At 36.1% G+C, this 20970-nt stretch overlaps 1 protein-coding gene across 2 annotated transcripts in view; it reads right to left on the bottom strand.

Moving 5' to 3' along the window:
- Positions 1 to 18533, bottom strand: part of LOC150100956 (G patch domain-containing protein 1) — a 246391-nt gene extending 227858 nt beyond the window's left edge. The window contains exon 1 of one of the 2 annotated variants that reach the window (XM_090401354.1): positions 18377 to 18533. In XM_090401354.1, the coding sequence (XP_090257480.1) occupies positions 18377 to 18437 (61 nt within the window). In that variant the 5' untranslated portion in view covers positions 18438 to 18533. The remainder of the gene's footprint in view (positions 1 to 18376) is intronic. The other variant, XM_090401355.1, reaches the window with a different exon arrangement.
- Between the last annotated feature and the right edge of the window lie 2437 nt (positions 18534 to 20970).

Raw genomic sequence — 20970 nt, 5'->3', positions numbered from 1 at the left:
TATTCTGTTAAATAAATCACGCCAAGTTATAAAGAGAGCAAATAAATTTGTAGTCCTTTATTTTAGCACATAATGTTTGTGCTTTGTTATGAGTTTCTTTATTAAAATTTTCATTATTTAAAATTTCAAAAAGTGCATCGTAAATTTCTCCTAACTGATATCATAGAGGACGGATTGCATTAATTTTACTTTCCTATTGGGTTTCTGATGTAAATTTTTTACGAACTTTAAAAGGATTGCCCAACGTTTGTAAGAGAATGAAAAGAAATTGTATATTTCTTGAATATTTGCAAAGAAACTAATTGTATCTGCATTCACTTTTGCTGCATCGTTAAGGGTTAAATTTAGAGTATGAGCAGCACATGGCACGTAAAAACCTCGAGGATTTTTGTTCAAAAGCAAATTTTGGATCCCATATTTTTTCCCTTTCATATTCGCCCCAAACCTTTGACCTCGCATGTCTTCAATGGGAATGTTCCATTTTTCCAGTTGTTCCATTATTGTTGCACATAAATCACGTCCTGTGGAATCTGATATATCTGTAAAAACCTAAAAAGATTTCTCTGATCTTGACAACTTGAGGGAGACCACACTCCTACCAGGCGCGTCACCCGGGTGGCAGATAGGGGGAAACCCAAATGGGTTGCTCTGAATAAAGAATAAAGAGCCGGGGACCAAAAGGATGTAGCAGAGGTATGGCAAGCTGGCTACATTATTATGCCAGTAACTTTCAAGAGCAGGAGAAAGTCTACAAACCGAGATAGTGCTACTGTGTACGGGACAACCGACACACATACTCGAAGACCACATAAAGTAGGTGAGAAATCAGCAATGTGGTCAGCCAAAGATGTGAAACATGTAGCCACGCTCAACATAAGATCACTATACTGACCTGGAAAATTGCAATTAGTCCAGGAAAATTTAAAAAGACTGAAATGGAGTATTTTAGGTTTATCAGGGACACATTGGTGTGGAGATGGATTTATGGATTTACCAGAAGGAAGGCTGTACTTCTCAGGAAGAAAAGATAACATACACAGAGAAGGAGTTGCATTATTAATTGAAAAGAAACTTACACACTCAGTAATTGAAATAAACCCAGTGTCTCCTAGAATAATCACAGCCAAACTTCAAGCAAAAGAAAAAGATCAAGCAATTAAAATAATCCAAATATATGCACCAGACAGTAACCATTCAGAGGAAGAAATAGAAAATTTGTATGAAGAACTACAACAGGAAATAGATAATCCAAAAAATAGAGACCTCGTGATAGTGATGGGAGATTTTAATGCTAAAATAGGACAGTTCACAGCAGGCAAAAAAGATGTGATGGGGAAATTTGGATACAGAGAGCTTAACGACAGAGGAGAACAATTACTCCACTTCTGTAAAGCAAACGATGTAATGATTACAAACACATTGTTCTATAAACGCCCTAATAATAAATATACATGGACATCCCCAGATGGTAATATAAAGAAACACATAGACTATCATCATAAACAAACAATGGAAAAGATCAGTAAATAATGTACGAACATTGAAAAGTTTTGATTTTGACACTGACCAAAATATTAATTGCCAAAGTGAAGATAAAATTCAACAGGAAAAACAATATCAGAAAAGAAGAAAACATCAACCTATGAAAACTAAAAGATAGCTCAAGCAGAAGTCGATTTTTAGAACAAATGTGCTTGAAATTAAAACCCTCCATCTTCCAGAACAGCGGAAAATACTGGGAAGAAGGAAAAGAAACAGTGTTATCAATTGCAAAAGACACTCTAGGTTCCAAACCTAAAATAAACAAACAGTGGATAACCCAAGAAATCATAGCTACCATAGAAGAGAAAAGAGAGGCCAAGATACTTGTAAACCAACAAAACAATGAAGAGAATACAGAAAAATACAGAACTCTAAAAAATAAAGTTGATAACCTATGCAAAAAAAGCCAAAGAAAAATGGTTAGAAGAAAAAGCTAAAAAATGCCAAGAAGCATACCAACAAAACAACCTAAAAGTCTTCCATGATACTGTAAGAGAAATTACAAAGGAATTCTCAGCAAAAGCAGTAACAATGATAAACAACAAGATGACTGAAACCGAGAATACTGAATATATAAGAAAAATCTGGTCAAACCATTTTAAGACTATCTTCCACTAAGGAAACAAAACTACAATGCCAACAATAGAAGAAAATAATGATCACCCAAAAATTTTACAAGAAGAAGTTAGATATGCAATAAAACAGATGAAAAACAATAAAGCACCAGGCATTGATACTATCCCCACTGAACTGTGGTCATATGGAGGCAGCATATCAAAAGAATATTTAACAACCCTATTCAATAAAATACTACAAACAGGAGAGATCCCAGATGACTGGAGAACTGGAAAGATCATCCCAATATACAAGAGAGGAGACAAAAGAGACTGCAGAAATTACAGACCAATCAATTTACTCCCTCACACCTATAAAATATTCATAAGAATTATACAAAATAGATTAAAAAACACCTAAGAAGAAATGATAGGCATAGAACAAGCTGGTTTCCGAGGAAACTATTCAACAATAGACCAAATTTTCACATTGCACCAACTAGCAAAGCTCAGCAGGGAAGACCATAAAGAACTATACTGTTGTTTGTGGACTTTAAACAAGCTTTCGATAACATCAACAGAGAAATCCTTCTTAAAATTCTACTAGAAAAAGCAATAGACAAATATATAATACAGTTTCTGATAAAATATTACTCTAAGACAAATGCAATAATTAAAAAGGACACACAACAGAACCCATAGAGATCCAAAAAGGAGTAATGCAAGGATGCCCATTATCCCCATGCCTATTCAACATATATCTAGAAGAAATTGTAAAGAAGGCAATAGACAATGAGCCTGGAATCAATGTCAATGGTTTAAACATAAATAATATCAAATATACAGATGATCTTGTCCTTCTTGCAAGAACCCCAAACGAACTACAAAAGTTGATCAACAAGCTAAACGAAACCTGTAAAACATATGACATGACAATAAATATACAAAAGACAAAAGTGATGAAAATAGGGATGAACGGAACTACCATCTCAGCCACCCTAAACAGAGAACAAACAGAACAAGTAGACAACTTCATATACCTTGAATCAACAGATGGACCACCATGGGAAAATTACAGAAAATCTGGAAAACAAACAAGATATCTAAGCAAGCCAAAATCAAATTATATGAAGCAATAATTATACCACCAGTCATCTACAGAGCAGAAGCGTGGACAGTTAAAAAAAAGAGAGGAGAAAAAAACTGCTGGCATTTGAAATGAAATGCTTAAGAAAAATAAATAGAACAAGTTGGATAGAAAAGAAAACAAACATCACAGTCAGACAAGAACTATTGTATAAAAAGACAATAATAGAAAAATTTAGAAAACAACTGAGATGGTTTGGACACACTGTATGCATGGACACAGACAGACTTCCTAACATCCTAATCAATACTTTTCCAACTGAAAAAAGAAAACCCAGAAGACCAAGAATTACCTGACTGAAATTAATAAAGAACATCTCAGGATGCAGAACATATAAGGAACTTTTTCGAACAGCAAGGAATAGAGAAGACTGGAAGATCCTGCTCAAGAGAAGACTCAACCCGTCTTAGAAGGAAGAGAAGATCTTGACAATTCCATTGTCACAGGAAACAAAGCGAATAATAATGGTCAATTGTTCTGTTTTACTTGCATCAGGTGTGCAATCTAAAATTATGGAATAATATTTCGATTTTCAAATTGATAATAAAATTGTATCCCTGATTGCATTACTTAAAGTTTCCAATATTTCATTTTGACTGTCTTTACTCAAATAGTGTTCTCTACTGTTTCCTTGTAGGGCCCTTTCAACATGATTTTCCATAACGGGATCAAACTTCGCAAACAGTTCGACTAATTTTAAAAAACAGCAGTTATTCCTTTCATATAATTTTTCAGATGATCTGCAAAAAGCTAAAATTTGGCTACCAAGGAATTTTATAATTTCAATCAAGCATTCTAAAACACTTGTCCAATCTTTTCCATTTCATACATGCTTTGAGTCTGGCAATTAATAATAGTTTTGTTTTTTAAATTTTTATCAAGTTCCTTCCATTTTAAGAAATTTTTCATGTGAGCTAAACTAGTCTCATGTCTATGCAAATCTGTACTTGCATTTCTCCAATCGTTATAACCTTCTACAAGACTACTTGATTCAGTAGGTGCGAAAGGTTTGCAACAAAAATAAAAAAACAGAATTTAAAGTTTCGGAATAAATGAGCCATATTCTTGGCACGAGCTCCCCGTTTTCCATTTTTCTATTATAATACATGTCGCCAAATTTACGACCATATGTATCTCTGGGATATATTATATTTTTCTTTTGAACAGGCCCCATTTCAATTAAAACAACTCGTAATTTTTTCATCAGTATTTCCCCATTCACCTGGATCTATATTTACAGAGACTAACAATGTGTTAGTTTCATGGTCAACTACAACTAAATCCTCTCCTAACTGTTTTTCACTTAAATCATGCATCTTGTTATCTTGTTCAATAGTTGCAATAGTACTTCCATGCAAACTGGATGATGTTCACGGTTCGTCATCTCTGATGTCCGATCAAGTTGGTTACAATCTGCATCAGAATATTTTAATATTTTAACAAATTTATTAAGAGCCCCAGTTTGTTTCTTAATATCTACTTCTTGCGCAGCATGATGCTTATAATTTTGTGCACTGGATAACTTTTTTTTTTAAATTTTTGATTCCATTTCTATTTTATACCCACAAGAAATTATTACAAAACACAACACAGAGACGAAATAATAGTCCGCACTGAGCTACTATCCGTAGCCTACTGAGGTGCGTACCATATGACTGGTTAACTAGCAACAAATGTTTTGTACGAAAATTCGTTTCTACGCATCTTCACCATTTCACTTTAGATAGACTGCAGTAGACACAACATACTAAAGGCAAGCATTTAGCCTGCTCTCACTGCAAAATTGTAAACAGCCGACTGATCAAAGAGGCGGCAATACACAATTTTTTAAAATATTTATTCGGTGTATCTGGATATATTTATTTATTTATTTTAATATTGATCATTCTAAGAATTTTTTGTTTTTATGATAAAAATGAACTTATTAACCATGCCCCGGCGGCGGCGCCCCCTTTGTATCGGCGCCCGCATGCACCGCATTGCCCGCTTCCACCGGTCCTGTCTCTACGCTACCTTCAAATCTCATTCAAAGCTAGCTTCCCTTCTCTGCTCTCCTAAGGATCCACTCCCCCCCCCTCTCTGCTCTCCTAAGGATCCACTCCCCCCCCCTCTCTGCTCTTTATAAAGGATCTTTATAAAGATCCTTGTTCTTGCAACTTAACTTATTATGGTTAGACTGGGAGATCTGCTAATGAACACAAATCCAGATGCTAATGAACACAAATCCAGTCCAGATGAACACAAAAAATACATTCGCTGCCACAACTATGATCAGTCAGGTCTAGCTCACCATGCCTTGGATACCTTACACAGAATCAGATGGAAAAAACTATTATGCTCCATCACAGTAAATACAAACTTGAAAGACTCTTTTTACAATCAGTAGCAGGTTTAAAAAAAAAAAAAAAACTTGCAAGTTGTTTATGTTGTTGTAAAACAAAAACAACTCAAACAGCCTAATCTTAATAAATATGGCTGTGTTAAACTTTTCAAGATTTGTGAAACTTTAATTCTTAGGCTTCCTGTCTAAGGCTGGCCAAGAGCACCCAAAATGGTTCCCCCACATAAGACTTTAGTCTTTGTATAGTTTAATTTCATTTCTTTCACTTATTTCTTGTGTACTTTTGGGTGTGCTATTACAATTTTAACACTGTATTTCTGAAGATGTCTCCATGACAGAGATGAAATACTGAAATGATTAAATCTGCTATTTAAAGCCCAGTTGTATATTTCTTTTTACTTCTTCTATTTGTCCATCTTTAATTTTTATGATTTGCCCCAGATAAACATAAGAATCTCCTCTCTCCACTTCTCTGTCTTCCAGTATATTTCCCTCTGGTGTTAATTTGTCATCCATCATTACATTCATTTTGTTTAAAGTCATCTTCAATCCAACCAATTTCACATGTGAGCTAATTCTCTTTATTTTATATCTAGGTCTTCTGCACATTCTGCCAAGAGAACTATGGAATGGAGGAATTTTAATTCCTCTATTCTTCTAGTTAATCATGAAAAATTTCCTCTGACAGATGCAAAGAGTTTGGGGGATACTGTATCTCTCTGATTTATTCCTCTATTATTATTATTATTTATATGGGCACTGCATGGAATCAAAAGAATCATCACGGGAGACCCACTATCCATTAACACAATACCTATCATACATCTCCTTAAACCTATTCAGTGTTGGGGTGCTCATAACAACCTGTGGAAATCCATTCCACTCATTCGCAACTCTCCAAGAAAAGAACCTACTCTGCACACCCTTACTAACCACACTTTACACAGCTTCCAAGTGTGATCCTTTGTTTTCACCCCATACTCTCCATTTATTGAAAAATTTCTTTTGTGCCAATCTTATAGTATCCTTGAGTAATTTGTTTCATCATATCCCTCACCCTGCCTGTCAGCTAAACTCTGCAACCCCCACACATTCAATCTGTCCTCATAGGGAACATTCCACAGACCTGTCACCAGCTTGGTTACTCATCTCTGAATCTCTCCACCACCTCCCGATCCCCATGAAACACAGGCGACTAAATTTGTGCAAAATAGTCAAGATGTGGCCGAATCATAGCCTTATAAAGAGGGATAATAACTTCTCTATCTTTACTTGTCAATGTACTCTTCAGCATCCAAGTAAACCCTATTTTGCCATCTCTTGCAATATGTCCTCTGAATTTCAAATTTCTCTCTATCCACCCTCACCTCCAGATCCATAGTCTCATCAATTTCCTGTAAACCAGTAGAATCAATATCATACGAAGTGTGTAATATTTTCATCCCGAAATGCATTATCTTACATGTTAAAACAGTGAATTGAGAACCACTGTCCTTTGCCCACAATGCCAATTTATTTAAATAATCTTGTAAGATATCTAACATCACCTTTATCAACTATTGCCCTCCCTAGTTTTGTATCACTGGCAAACAACTGAATGTTCCCCCCCCCCCTCAAATCTCCCGCTATATCATTAATATACAAATTAAAGAGTAGCAGTCCTAGTACAGGGATACTTCACTAGTCACCCTCATTCGCCTTGATTCCACTTCACCATACACCACCCTCTGATGTCTGTCTATCAGTCACCCCATTCATTCCCATTTGCTCCAACTTATGTAAAAATTTTTCATGTTTCAAAGGTATTCTGTCAGATGCCTTTGCAAAGTCTGGCAGTATTGTAGTATAGCCATTTCTTTCCTCCGATTCTGCTGTCACCTTATAAAATTTGAATAACCACCTTTAACCAATACTTTAACTATTTTACAATAATCCACCACTCTAGAGATACTAATTGGTCTGTAATTTGATACTTCTTTTATAGAACTATCTTATCCTCTTTCCACTCCTTTGGAACATTACCAGAGATAAATCTGAGATTAAACAACTTCATCAAAGTAAGTGGATTCAGATGATGCTAATTCATATTTGGCAACTGCTATTTTCTATGCAATAAATTGGAATTGCAAATCATTCAAACACATTTTCTTTGATTATTCTAAATTTTGATTTTTTTTTTTATTTGGAAGTATAATACTCCCCCTCCTCCTGCCCTATATCTTCTCTGTAAAATATGCTACCCATTACATTATAATCCTTTAACTACATCATTCTATGACAATCAGGTCTTGCTGATGCCAATATTTTTTGGCCAAGTTGAGTTTGGCCAATGCTAAAAACTCCTCTCCTTCATTTTTGATACTTTAGGCACTTGTCTACATGCATTTCAACATCCCCCTCGGCGCACAGTTCCCTTACATTATGTCATTACCTGTCCATTCAGATTCAAAACTGGGAAACTACACCCAGCTCTTCATAATCATTCCTGTGTAAAATGTGTTTCTATTTGCGCTATTGTAAACTTGTACACTGAAGTTCTATTGTAAAATTATTTTAGTAACTTTATCTTTACTTTTCTTCTTCTATTTAATTTACTATCTTTTGTATTTTCTTCTATATTTTGATTTACTTCTTCTATATCTATATTCTCCATTAACCTTTAAATTCCTCTTTAACTTTATTCAATCCTTTCATGTACTCTATTAACTTCATTCTCTTTGCTCTACCTTCAGTATTCTTTTCTTATACCGGAGATCTCTAGAAATTTATTATTGGATTAACAACTGTGCCACTAGGTCTCCTTGTGGTATATGAAATATCAATACTTCCAGTAAAGTTCGCTTTCTACACTAAGGCCCTTCTCAATAATATTTTACAGTTTTAAAATATTTAACAATATTTTAAAACAAACATGTTTATTTATACTCAAACAATTATACAATTTACACATTAATGAACTACTACTTCTTACTCCACTCTAAGTTTAACACTTTAGAGGAAAACTTCCTTTAGAAAATTTATGTAGATATGCAACACAATACAAATCATTAAACAACTTAAAGAGAAAACTATCAGCCCATTTACAATTTAGTAATTATCATGCCTTGTTAACTATAACTATAAATTCAAGGCTTTACTTTATATAAACTTCTCTTTATGCAAACTAGTTCTGCACCATATATAGTAACTCTATAAACTTATCTGTCCTTCTAAAACAGTCTGTCATAACATAGACAATATTACATTGAAAACAAACTCGTGCGACTTCTTTTTCTCTATAGTGCTTGCTCACATTTCCCTTACTGAATTCTCAGGCTTCTCTTCCGTATCTAGTCTTGGGCTTTTACTTGGAGATTTCATGAACACCGACATTTCGTCGACGGATGGCTGGCGGAGCCTGAAGCACTAATTTTTCGGCATTTTGAGACTCAGTGAATGACAGTCGAGGCCTCATACTGGCAATGCATCTGGTTCATCACCACTGTTCCCACGGTAATTAATCGGCTCCTGGGGTTTTCTGTCTCAACATCACTCGAACAGGAAGGAAGTCGTGGATCGACAATACTCTCTCCTCTTTTCCTTCTCCTGGTGTCGATAATGATCTTTTTCCTATGATCCTTATATTTGGTTTTTCGCGGGACCCTGGACGAAGGTTTGAGACCTCCAAACATTCCTGCACAATCTATCTTGGCCTTTGTTTAATGTGGACTTCTAGTTCTCCTAAGTGCACACTTAATCCTTTTTACAGAATAGCGGAACTGCATCTGATGTATACCGCCCTCTTTTACCATTGACCTTGAAGGCGATATCGGACTGGCTTAGGATATAATAGGTTTCCTTTTCACTCTATACTAAATACTAACATCAATATATTTCCAATTTCAAAGGCATTGCCCTTGAACTTAACATATTCATATATCTTCTATTTACACAATTCATGCTAATTCCTCTGGGTTTTAATACATGGGCTTTTGGTATTACTTACATAGACAATTACAATATATTTCCTATTTCTACGGCATTGCCCTTGAACTTAACATATTAATATATCTTCTATTTACACAATTTATCATGCTAATTCCTCTGGTTTTTAATATATGGGCTTTTAGTGTTATATACATATAAAATTAAAAGTCTACTTTTGTGAATTTTGGATGTGACCCCTGTAAAAGTCGATGCAAATAAAAAATGGGAAAATCTACGCTGCATCGAATTTTACACCTGCACTTCTATCTCAGGGGTGGCTACACACATACACACACACTTGATTGCTTTCTCCCCTAATATCTCTAGTTTCCCTGGTTTGGCACTTAGAAACTCTCACTGAACAACACTTTCTCTAAACACCTAACTCCAAAACCATTTAAGTGCAGTCCATCAGGCATATACAGTTCCTTACATCCATCAAATTCACTCCACACATCTATAAACTGCACACTATTCCTCCTGCACAATCTTCTCATTGACAATCGGGGGGAGGGGCCTTCTCAATTCTATCCTATTATATCAAGGCAGCAGATTCAAAATCTTTACTTTCTTACTCTTCATTTTTGCTTCTTCTAACAACTCTTTCATATCTTCTCTCATTGCATATTTCTCACCTTTCAAATCCTGCCAAAACAATCAATTTGTTTGCTTTTTCCTTCTGCAAACTTAAAAGTTCACTAACATCCTTGCACCTGGAAAACAGGCTTTCGTCACTTTCTCATAAGTATACCTCTTATCATTAAATCCCCATAAAGGTTCCCAGTTTCTCGCACTTTTATGCTTTTCCCATTCATTCTTTCTTTCATTCTCCAACCTTCTGTACCACATGGCAACTGCTTCTCCAGTCACTCAAGCTTACATTTTGTCATGTGAAGGAGTCTGCTTAAGCATGCAATATCTTTCTGGGCTAGCACCTCGTCATCCACAATACTACTTTCAACACTTCCTTCAAGCTCTCATTCATATTTTGTGCACCATCATTCACTACATTCTCCACAACACTTTGACAATCCTGCCTTATATCCATATCAGTCACTTCATTCTTTCACTCTCGATGCAACTTGCATTTCTTATACTCGCTGACAAAACATTTCCCCTACATATTATGACCTTTTTCTTAACCACTAGTATTAATAAATTAAAGACTTAATTTATTAATTTATGTTAGTCAAGTAAATAATAATTTAATATCCGACATTTCACTGACTAATATCTGTCAGCATTTTCAAAGGATACACTGGTAAGCAATAGAAGGTAACAAAAACCAGATATTAGTCAGTGAAACGTTGGATATTAAACTATTATTTACTTGACTAACATACAGAATTAAGTCTTTAATTTATTTCCCCTACATATTTTCTCCAGTCTCACCCTCATACCAAATACTATTTATTGGAAAATTTTCACTTTTCTTATTCAGTTTAATAACAGGTGACATAACTATATCTATATATTTCAAGGTATCTGTGCATGTTTCTTCAATTCCCTATGATTGGAAGAAAAGTGAAGTAAAGTGAATTTACTATTAAATTTCGATAATTATTTATTCGTTTCTTTATTACTAAACCTGATGTATATTGCTACATCATTGCTAATAATCTGATATTTTACTGAAAATTTTCCCTAGATTCCATCTTGACATAATTTTTCAACAACAACAAAAAAAAAAAAAGTATCATTAATAAGGAGAAAAACTTACCCTTGGTAATGGAAAAGAAAATTTACTAAATTCCAAAAATAGGACAGGATACACACTTTATTTTGGCTCTGGCATATTTTCTGATCATACATAAGAATTTAGGATTACTCATAAAATATTTTTATTATTCCCTAAGTAGTAGTACTAGTGGATGAGTTTTTCTGCCACCTTCTCTTCTAATCAGACAACAATCGAAATGATAATCAAATCATCCTAATTATTCCAGTCAAAGTAACTGTCGATTCACTCAATAAAAGCTACTAATATTTGGGCTATTTTAACTTTTCTAAAGTGTTGCATGGTTAAAATTCATCCTAGTACAGAGATGTAGCATTATTAAAGCAAAATCTCTGTAACTGGATGGAAAAAGAAATATTTCCTAAAATACTTATTTGTATTCATGTTTAGCAGAGCCTATGATTTAGGCAGAGGAGTATGCCGAATTGTTGCCAAATATGCTAAGTTAAAACTGCCCATGGAATAAATATTGTTTTGGGAATCTTGGCAACCACCAGATAGAGGACATTATTAAGACCAACAGTTGTTGAAAAAATGAAATCTGATCATACAAGTCTGCTTGTGTTCTTTTTTTTGTTGTTGTTTTTTAAGTCAGTATGTAATATTTCATAACTGTACATGAAAATTTCAGAAATGCTCTATACAGATGTCACACCTAATACACTTGACTGAAACTAGCATGGAGTTGAAATGCCTAACAATAATGAAAGACTTGTGGTTGGTATGCTTTCCTATTAGAAGAAGATAAAGACATAATTTCACCTTTTCAATACATTTTTTTAATCGACTTTATTCTTATTCAAAATAATTTTCTGTCATATCTAAAAATTGTATATGGAAATTCAGTCTTCAGGAAAAAATTTCAATAAAATATTGAATGAATCTACATTTATTAAGTTTATCTATTTACTATTAATTAAAGAGGAGGGATATTAGCTGCTGCTTTTTTGATAATCATGTTGTCAACAAACTCGCAAAATAAAATGCATGATATGCATTAGCCATGTGAATGATATTCATTGTCAATACATTGGTACCTCAGATTGTAGGCATTAGTTTAACCTGGCTATCAGAAGCAGACACAGTAACTGGTATCAAGTGAAAAGAGTAGTATTTTTAGAAAGCATAGACAGGATAGGAGAGGAGGGGCATGCTACTCATGATACTGGTGACTTGAATCCAGTTAGTTTTAAGACCTATGATTGTAACAGTGGTAACAGTTTTTCATCTGGCAGTGAGGTTAAGGCCATCTGGTATGAGGTGAAGGTTAACAAGATCAATTACAGTGGGGTGTTATTACGAAATTAGTATTTTGGTTGTTAGTGATGAAGAAATGCATCACCAAATAAAGATGGGTACGAAAAGAATAATCATAATGGGGAACTTTAATTATCCTAACACTGACTGGGTAGCAGTGGAATATCATGAGAAGAATGAAACAGACTTTGCTGAGCTGTTGCGAGCCAACTTTCTCAATCGGCATGTGACAGAAGGAACTTCAGATCAACGAGTACTAGATTTAATTATAGTGTCAGAGAAGATTTAGTTAAAGACGTGACTATTCTGCCTCCAGATGGTGACAAGTGACTATGCAGTACTCACTTGGGGATTTTTAACCTTTCGAAATATTCCAATTTAGAAAGGTTACATAGTGAAACACAAAGCAGGAGATTATGACTAACTGAGAAGTACGCTGGATTCTGCAGCATGGTATCAGTTCTTAGATGGAAATGATATCGAGAGCAGTCTTTAAAAAATACTTAAAATGATGCAATATCCAAATTTGTTCCTAGAGTTCAAAGAATAAATAGAGTAGGAGTGAAATGAATGTGTAATCTAATCAAGCAAGAGATTCGTAAGAAAAGGATGATGTGGAAGAGAGGGAACACTATGTGAATTAGGATGATGTCCATTAAGAAAATTATAAGCAGCAGGCCAGAAGAGTCAACTGTTGTACAATAAGCTGATTATGAAAAGAAACTGGCCCTGCATGCTAAAGACAACCACAAACGTATTCTATTGTTATGCTTCAAGCAGAAGAAAGAATGAATATGAAATAATAACTATACTGAAAGCAGATGGTATGCAGGCGACTAATGCAGAAGTGATTGTTCAACTAATGAGCAGCCATTTTGCTAAAAACTATCAACCTAGTTGTGTATGCTACATTGTGCTCACTGCTACTACTTCATTGAATGAAGAAACTCAGGTGTATGAAGAGGAGATATTAGAACTGTTGCACAAACTGAATATGAATTCAACAATAGAGACTGATGGGATATTAGCATGAATGCTAAGGGTGTTCAGCTGAACTGGCTCTTTCTTGAGGCTATATAACATGTCTCAGAACAGAGAAGATTCCACAGGAGTGGAAAGAATGTATGGTGATCCCACTGCACAAGAGTGGTGCAAAGACTACTGTACCCAACTATTGACCCAGTAATATCTCTGGAGTGGTGGTAATGATTTTGGAAAAGTTGGTTAGAATATGCATTCAGAAATGGGTTGACAGAGCATCTCTACTTTGCAATGAACAGCATGGGTTTATTAATAGAAAGTAATGTATTAGCAACTTGCTCACATTCATTAATAATGTTACCACCAAGTTAAACAAGGGGAGTGAATTATTATTATTATTATTTCACATCTCCAAGGAGTTCAAAGACTCATCGAGGGAGGGCACCTACTCTACAACTCTTCGTCTCCACAGTCCACCAACTACAGCAAACCACATCATCTACACCAACGGCATCTACCATCCACCACTAGTATTTTCACAGACAATCAAACATCCATGCCCATGGCGGGATCTGAACCCGCAGCCTTTTGGCTGGAGAGCAGATATGCTAACCACTCAGCCAACCAGGCAGGGTGGTTTCCCATTGCCTTCCTTGCCGTACTATACCCTATGACTGTAGCCTGTGTGTTCGCGAGGCCGGCTTGCCTGCTTGCAGGAAGAAAAACCCCAGATAAACTGGTAGAAAAAACCCTGCTGTCCATGCCCAAGACCGGCTAACTTGGATATGGCTGAGGAATATCCTTAAGCTCCTCACGTCATCGACGGGAATTAAACCTAGGACACTCCTTCCCCAGGCATATGGTTGTGAAGCGCATAGCCACTAGGCTAACCGCATGGACATTATTATTATCCTAACACCCCATGGAGTTTCAGACTCATCTACGAGGTACCTTTTACGAAAATCTCACCACACCATGCCTTAAACACATTCAAATTGTCTGCAGAGAATTGTCTGCAGAGAATACTCTCAGCCAATGCATTCCAATCATTCACAACTCTCCATGCAAAAAACCTGCTTCATACTCCTTTGCTCACACCCTCCTTATAGAGCTTCCAGGGATAACCTCTTGTTCTCCCTACATTTTATGAAACACCTCTTCAATGTTAATCCTATAACAACCCCTTACCAACTTGTACGTCTCTATCATATCATCCCTCTTTGTCATAACCACGAGACTCTGCAAATTGCATCGTCTCAACTTTTCTTCATATTCAATGTTCCAGAAGTAACTAACTTAGTCAATTGCCTCTGACCCTTTCCAACATATCTTCATCTTTTGAAAACTAGATGACCAAATCTGTGCACAGTAGTCCATATGTGGCCTGATCAGAGCCTTATACAATGGAACCAGAATCTCCTTACCACTACAAGTTAGTGTCCTCCACATCATTGCCAGAATTCGTTGTGTTGTCCTCACAATTTTGGCAATATGCCCTCTAAATTTTAGATTCTTATCCATCATCATCCCAAGATCTCTTATTTCTTCCATCCTCAACAATATATCACCACCAAGAGTAAATTCTACATCTTATCTTTGTTTTCCAAATTTTAAAACCTTACATTTCATAACATTGAATTGGCATCCCACTCTAGTGCCCATTCACTCAAACTATACAAGTCTTCCTGTAAGGTCACATCTGCAAACAACTGTATATCCCCATTCAGATCTTCTCCAATATCATTAACATACAGATTAAACAGCAATGGCCCTAAAACAGACCACTGAGACACACCACTAGTAACTTTCCTCTTCTGGGATATTGCTCCCCCATACGCAACTTTCTGATACCTATCATAAAATCAATGCACCAGTCTAATATCTACTCTAGTTTGATTATCAACTTATCATGCAGTAATCTATCAAAAGCCTTTGCAAAGTCTAAGTATGCTACTGTGTATCCATCTCCCACATCCAATGCTGTTGTCACCTTATTGTAATAAGTAAGCAGATTACTAACCTAACCTAACCTGACCTGACCTCCCTTTAGCAAATCCATGCTGTCCATCAAAGATAATACCATTGTTGTCAACCCAATTCTGTATCCTGCTTCTCACCAGTCTTTCTAACACTTTGACCACAACACCAGACACACACAGATTGGCCTATAATTTGATGCTTGAATTCTGTCACCTCCTTTATGGAGCAATACAATCTTGCATTCCTTTCACTCCTTTGGAACTTGACCCAATGTACTCATATCTGTCAACTCCCTGGTGTATTCCTTCAATATAGGCAGTGATATAGCATTATGTTTAAAAAGTGGTATAATGGAAATGTGAGTCTGCAAGATATAAGGTAACCAGTGGTGTGCCACAAGGATCAGTCCTTCGTCCACTGTTATTCAATCTGTATATTAATGACATTGGTAAAGAATGTGACAAGTGATATACAGCTATTTGCTGATGATACAAAGACAGGCAGTATAATCAGCAATGTGGCTGATATGCAGTACTAGCAAAATGATTTGAATAGGCTGGAATTCTGGAAATGGAAAAATGGCTGTCAGTTCAATGTTTAGTAAATATAAAGTTATGTCCTGCAGTGAGATTAGATGTTCAATGTCGTATTATATTTTATTATTATACAGGCAACTCCATGGAGTCTGAAGACTCATTGCAGGAGACCCAATCCATCATACCTCTCCTTGAACCCATTAACAGACAAAGCAGACACAACTGACTGGTAACCCCATTCCACTCATTCACAACTCTCCAAGCAAAAAATCTAGTTCTCACACCCCTACTAACCACATATTCAACTTACAGGGATTACCCCTTGTTGTGGTCCCTCTAGCCTGAAAAGTAAATAAACATTTTCGCTGCATCAATCCTATAAAACCCTTTATGCAACTTAAATGTTTCTATCATATCCCCTCTTCTTAGAATGTCTTATAGTCCAATTTCAAGGTGACTAACATGGCAACGGCATCCAATTTTCCAATGAAGAGTCACAACAACATATCCTCTCTTTTTCTCCTATACCATCTTCTGCAATCCACATATAAACCCTCAATCATCACTGGGAACATTCCACAGACCACTCACCACCTTGGACACTCATCTCTGAATCTTCTCCTCTGCTTCTTCATCATCATCAAGAAACCCAGCAGTCCAGATCTGAAAACAGTAATCCAGGTGTGGACATATCAAGGCCTTATAAAGAGGAATAACAACTTCCTTATCTCTACTTGTTAATGTGTTCTTCAATAGCAAAGTAATCTTATGGGCTACCTTAGCAATATGCCCTCTAAACTTTAACTGTCTGTCTACCCCCCCCCCAAATCTCTAGCTTCATCTATTTCCTAGAGTACAGTGCCATCAATATGATATATGGCTTGTAATCTATTTATCCCAAAATGCATAACTTTACATTTCTCCACATTAAACTGAACACCCATTATCTTTTTCCCATACTTACAACCTATTTAAATCATCCTGCAAGCTCTCCACATTGCCTTGATTAACTATTACTAAATATTGGTGGGATTATGCTAAAAGAAATGGATCAGGCTAGGGATCTTGGAGTTATAGTAAATAGGAAGTTGAAGTTCAAGGACCATATAACAAAGATTGAAAATACAGCTTAGAGGATAACTGCAATGCTGAAATGAACATTGACATGTAAAGATAAGGATGTCATTTTGTCTCTTTACGAAGCATTGATAAGAACTCACTTGGACTATTGTGCACAGGTCTATTCTCCTGGGTTCAATGGTGATTCTAACAGAGTGGAGAAGATGCATAGGAGAATGTTAAAAATGATATCAAGATTGTAGAATAGTGATTATGAAGACAGATCGAAAATTTGTGCACTGCAGACACTAGCAAGCAGGAGACAGAGGAGTGATATGAAACTTAGAGACTTCTAATAAGGTCATACAGGATTTCAATTGATGGAATTTTTAATTTTATGGAAGGTGGGAAAAGGATGAGAGATTTATTCTCATCTTCCAGGGATACCTCAAAGCTGTTAAGAAAGGGGGTGAGATATAGATTTTTCTCTCAGAGTGGCACATGATTGGATTACTTGGAGTGTTAATGAATTCAAGAACAAGTATTACAGTGTGCATGTAGTATGTGTCCTGCCTGGATGAGTCCCTGACACCCTGGAGGTTTCTCTTAATAATAATAATATTCTATATTATTTCTTTTGGTTAATTTATATTTAACCTGTTATGATAAGTTTTAACTGTAATTGTTTATTAGAATTTCTTATGTTCAGTTTTTTAAATCCTATTTTCCTTTTTAAAGAACTCAACGATGCCACCTCAGTGACTGCGATCACGTGCCTTGCATGCCACGTGTTTATTAACCAGATTATCGAGAGATAGGTAATATTTATTTATGCCAAATTTCAATATTTATCCGGCAAACAGTAATGTTAAACAAGTACTAGCGGCTAAAAAGCAATGCAACGCCTTTTCAGCACTGGTGGGTTATCATTTGCCTGTAGCTGTTAAATGCAGTAGCTTCTTTCGACCGCTAATAACAACTAGATTTCTCTTCGTTTCTGTATAGCCTCACCCTACCAGAAATGGCACGTTTTGCACACAATAACTCGGGGAGCACAGAGAAAACATAAGGTACCAGGCAGAAGGTGAAAACAATAAAAAGTTTTCAGCTCTCCAAAATGTCTAGAATTGAAGTAACATCACTTAGCGGGCATCGACAGAGGAACCACCGAAAGTTGGCTCTGCTATACATCGGAAGAAATCTTATATTTTAGGGTTTCACGACCAATCAATTTCCAACTTTCTTTCTCCAGCACGCTTCAATTAATTAACATACCTTCATCTAATGTTTCAAGAGGGGTTCCAATTCCAATAAAATCATCATCGTCTGACTCCATTTTGAAAATACGTCTTCCGGACTCGAACCGTAAACAATTTTATACTATCATAAATACATTAAAAATAATATGTTTATAGCTAATAATTCGCACATGATATCGTTTACAATACAGTACTCCATATTAAAACGAACTTATAACAGCGCCCTCATAGAAAAATTTGAACCTGTCAGGAGCAAGTAAAAGCATGGAAAGTTTCATAGGCGAAGGTTTCAAATTCATCCAATGTTTTGACTTCATCTATACAAAGCTTTCTGACAAAAATGATGTTTAAATGAATTCACGATAATTCATCTCAGGCATGACTTAATTATCATAAAGTTAACAGGACCGTTGTTAGAGTCCTGGTAAATTCTTTTTGATCACTTTCAGCCATCCAAACTTGCTGTTTGTAGGTGCTGCCTTAGTTGCTTAGGACGACATTAATGCTTATTGGAACCTGATATTGGAATAAGGAAACCTTGTGCCGATATCAACTGCCGGATTAATCGCTGAAAAAAATCTACTTCTGTGAAAATAATATGTAAACAAAGGTAAAAATCCATTAACATAATCAACGTAATTAGGATGCTGGCTTCTCAGACACTATATCATTTCTTTAGAGATTGGAAAATTTCAAGCCTGCCTGGTTCGCGAAGTGGTTAGAGCATCTGCTCTCCAGCCAAAAGGCTGCGGGTTCGATTCCCGCCATGGGCATGGATGTTTGTAATTGTCTGTGAAAATAAGAGTGGTGGTGGTGAATAGTACATGGCATTGGTGTAGATGATGACGGGTGGATGAGGTTTAGTGGTGGAGACAGAGAATTGTAGAGTAGGTGCTCTCCCTCGATGAGTCTTGGACTCCCTGGAGGTGGCTAATAATAATAATAATAATAATAAATCAGCTAATGCCTTGTTGTTCCGGCATAGGGAGTAGGCGAGGCCGTTTAGCCCTATCTAACTTTTTGGAGATTGAGTGGGCAGTTCAATCTCCACTGGCAGCCAATCAGAAATAGCTGGCCCAAGGCTATCACTAATTAAGCGGGACGCAGTGAAGAGATACGGCTCAACAAGTGCCGCCATCTCGTGGTCCCAAACCGTAACACAATATATTTAATGTCTGAAATTATGTGGATTATACGGTCGATTTCTTGAGTTTACGGGACAAAAAATTCGAGTTTCCCGGAGAAAAAAACCGCTTGCTTGTGCCAGAGATCGACTAACTCGGGAACTGTCGAAAAAAGGCTTAGAAAAATTTCCTCTAATCGACGACTAGATTCGAAACAAAGATCTCCTCGGTGCGGTCAAGCGTTGTGGTGTGCAAACGCCACATCCACTGAGCTACATAGGCTTTTGGAAAACATTCGTTAAAGTTAGGCCTACTAAACGAAGGTTTCAATGGATGATGAAAGGTAAGATGTAGTAGAGAGGGATCAGGTAAAGACAGTTTAGTTGGTGACTTAAAACAGTAAAATCAAGTTTGTAAAAACTTTCCATGCATTTTCGTGTACTTGTGTGGGCGTTTGCATCGTTACATTATAGAGAAAATTTCCTGCACACACCAGGATGCTGTGTAGCCCTATGAAAGTGCACCCATAACGCCTGGCCTCCCGAAGAAAGCAGTACTTAGTTCGAATCTAGTTGCTGAATCCATGAATTCTTTCTAACTCTGTCTTCAAACGATTCCCGAGTTAGTTGAGTTTTAGTAAGGGCAGACGGGTTTCTTTTTCTTCCGAAAATCCTGTTTTTTTTGTCCGATACCAAATAACCAAATAAAAGAGAGCCATGTAAGATTGTAAACTAGGTCATAAGCCCTGAGAAGATCTATAGATCTCTTTTATGCTTTATGAAGGTTTCTTATTATTTATTTTTTAAGTTTAAGTTCCCAGGAGAATTAGCTGTCAGCCAATTTTTAAAACTCAGAGATAAAAGTGGGCTACTTATTCCGTTTAAAAAATGAAAAGTTGTAGCCATTATAAATGCATTTGATGTAACCAATTACATGCGAGAGGTTTCTCAACTTATCCACCTAGCAACATGCTGATGATGATGCTTCTGACTTGTGAAGAAAGAAGTAACCTGTTGATATATTTTATAAACAACTGTGGATTATGCTCTTTCTGAAACACGGTATCAGGAAGATTGGTCCACAGAATAGCGGTAGACTGAAAGAAAGTGAACGATAATAAGTTAGCACGATAGGTTTCAAATTTGACAGTAAACAAATGTTAACTTACAGTTGCTGCCAGGCTTTAGAGAAATTGGAGGAATGGAAGCAAAGCCCCCCCCCTTGAAAATATGAGCATAAAGAAGAAATATGCAAATATAGGATTCGTATAGTATTAGAAGCAGCACAGGTGAAGTAGTGCGTTCATTGCAAAATACACAGAGTCTTTTGTAAGCTGAAGTTATGCACTTTTGTAAGAAATGTATACAGGAGTAAGTTGGCTCAAAACAAAAACCTACAAACAAAAAAAAACTTAGCAGCCTGAGTAAAGGTGCTGTTTCTGTCTTGAGTGAACCGTGATATATAATTTTTTTTCTTCTGTCTTTGC

This window comes from Typopeltis vanoorti, chromosome 12 (genome assembly GCF_054136105.1).
Source record: "Typopeltis vanoorti isolate ZY-2024b chromosome 12, IOZ_Tvanoo_1.0, whole genome shotgun sequence".
In the NCBI taxonomy this organism is placed as follows: Eukaryota; Metazoa; Arthropoda; class Arachnida; order Uropygi; family Thelyphonidae; genus Typopeltis; species Typopeltis vanoorti.
The sequence above is the reverse complement of the archived record's forward strand: the minus strand, read 5'-3'. Positions and strand labels throughout refer to the sequence as shown.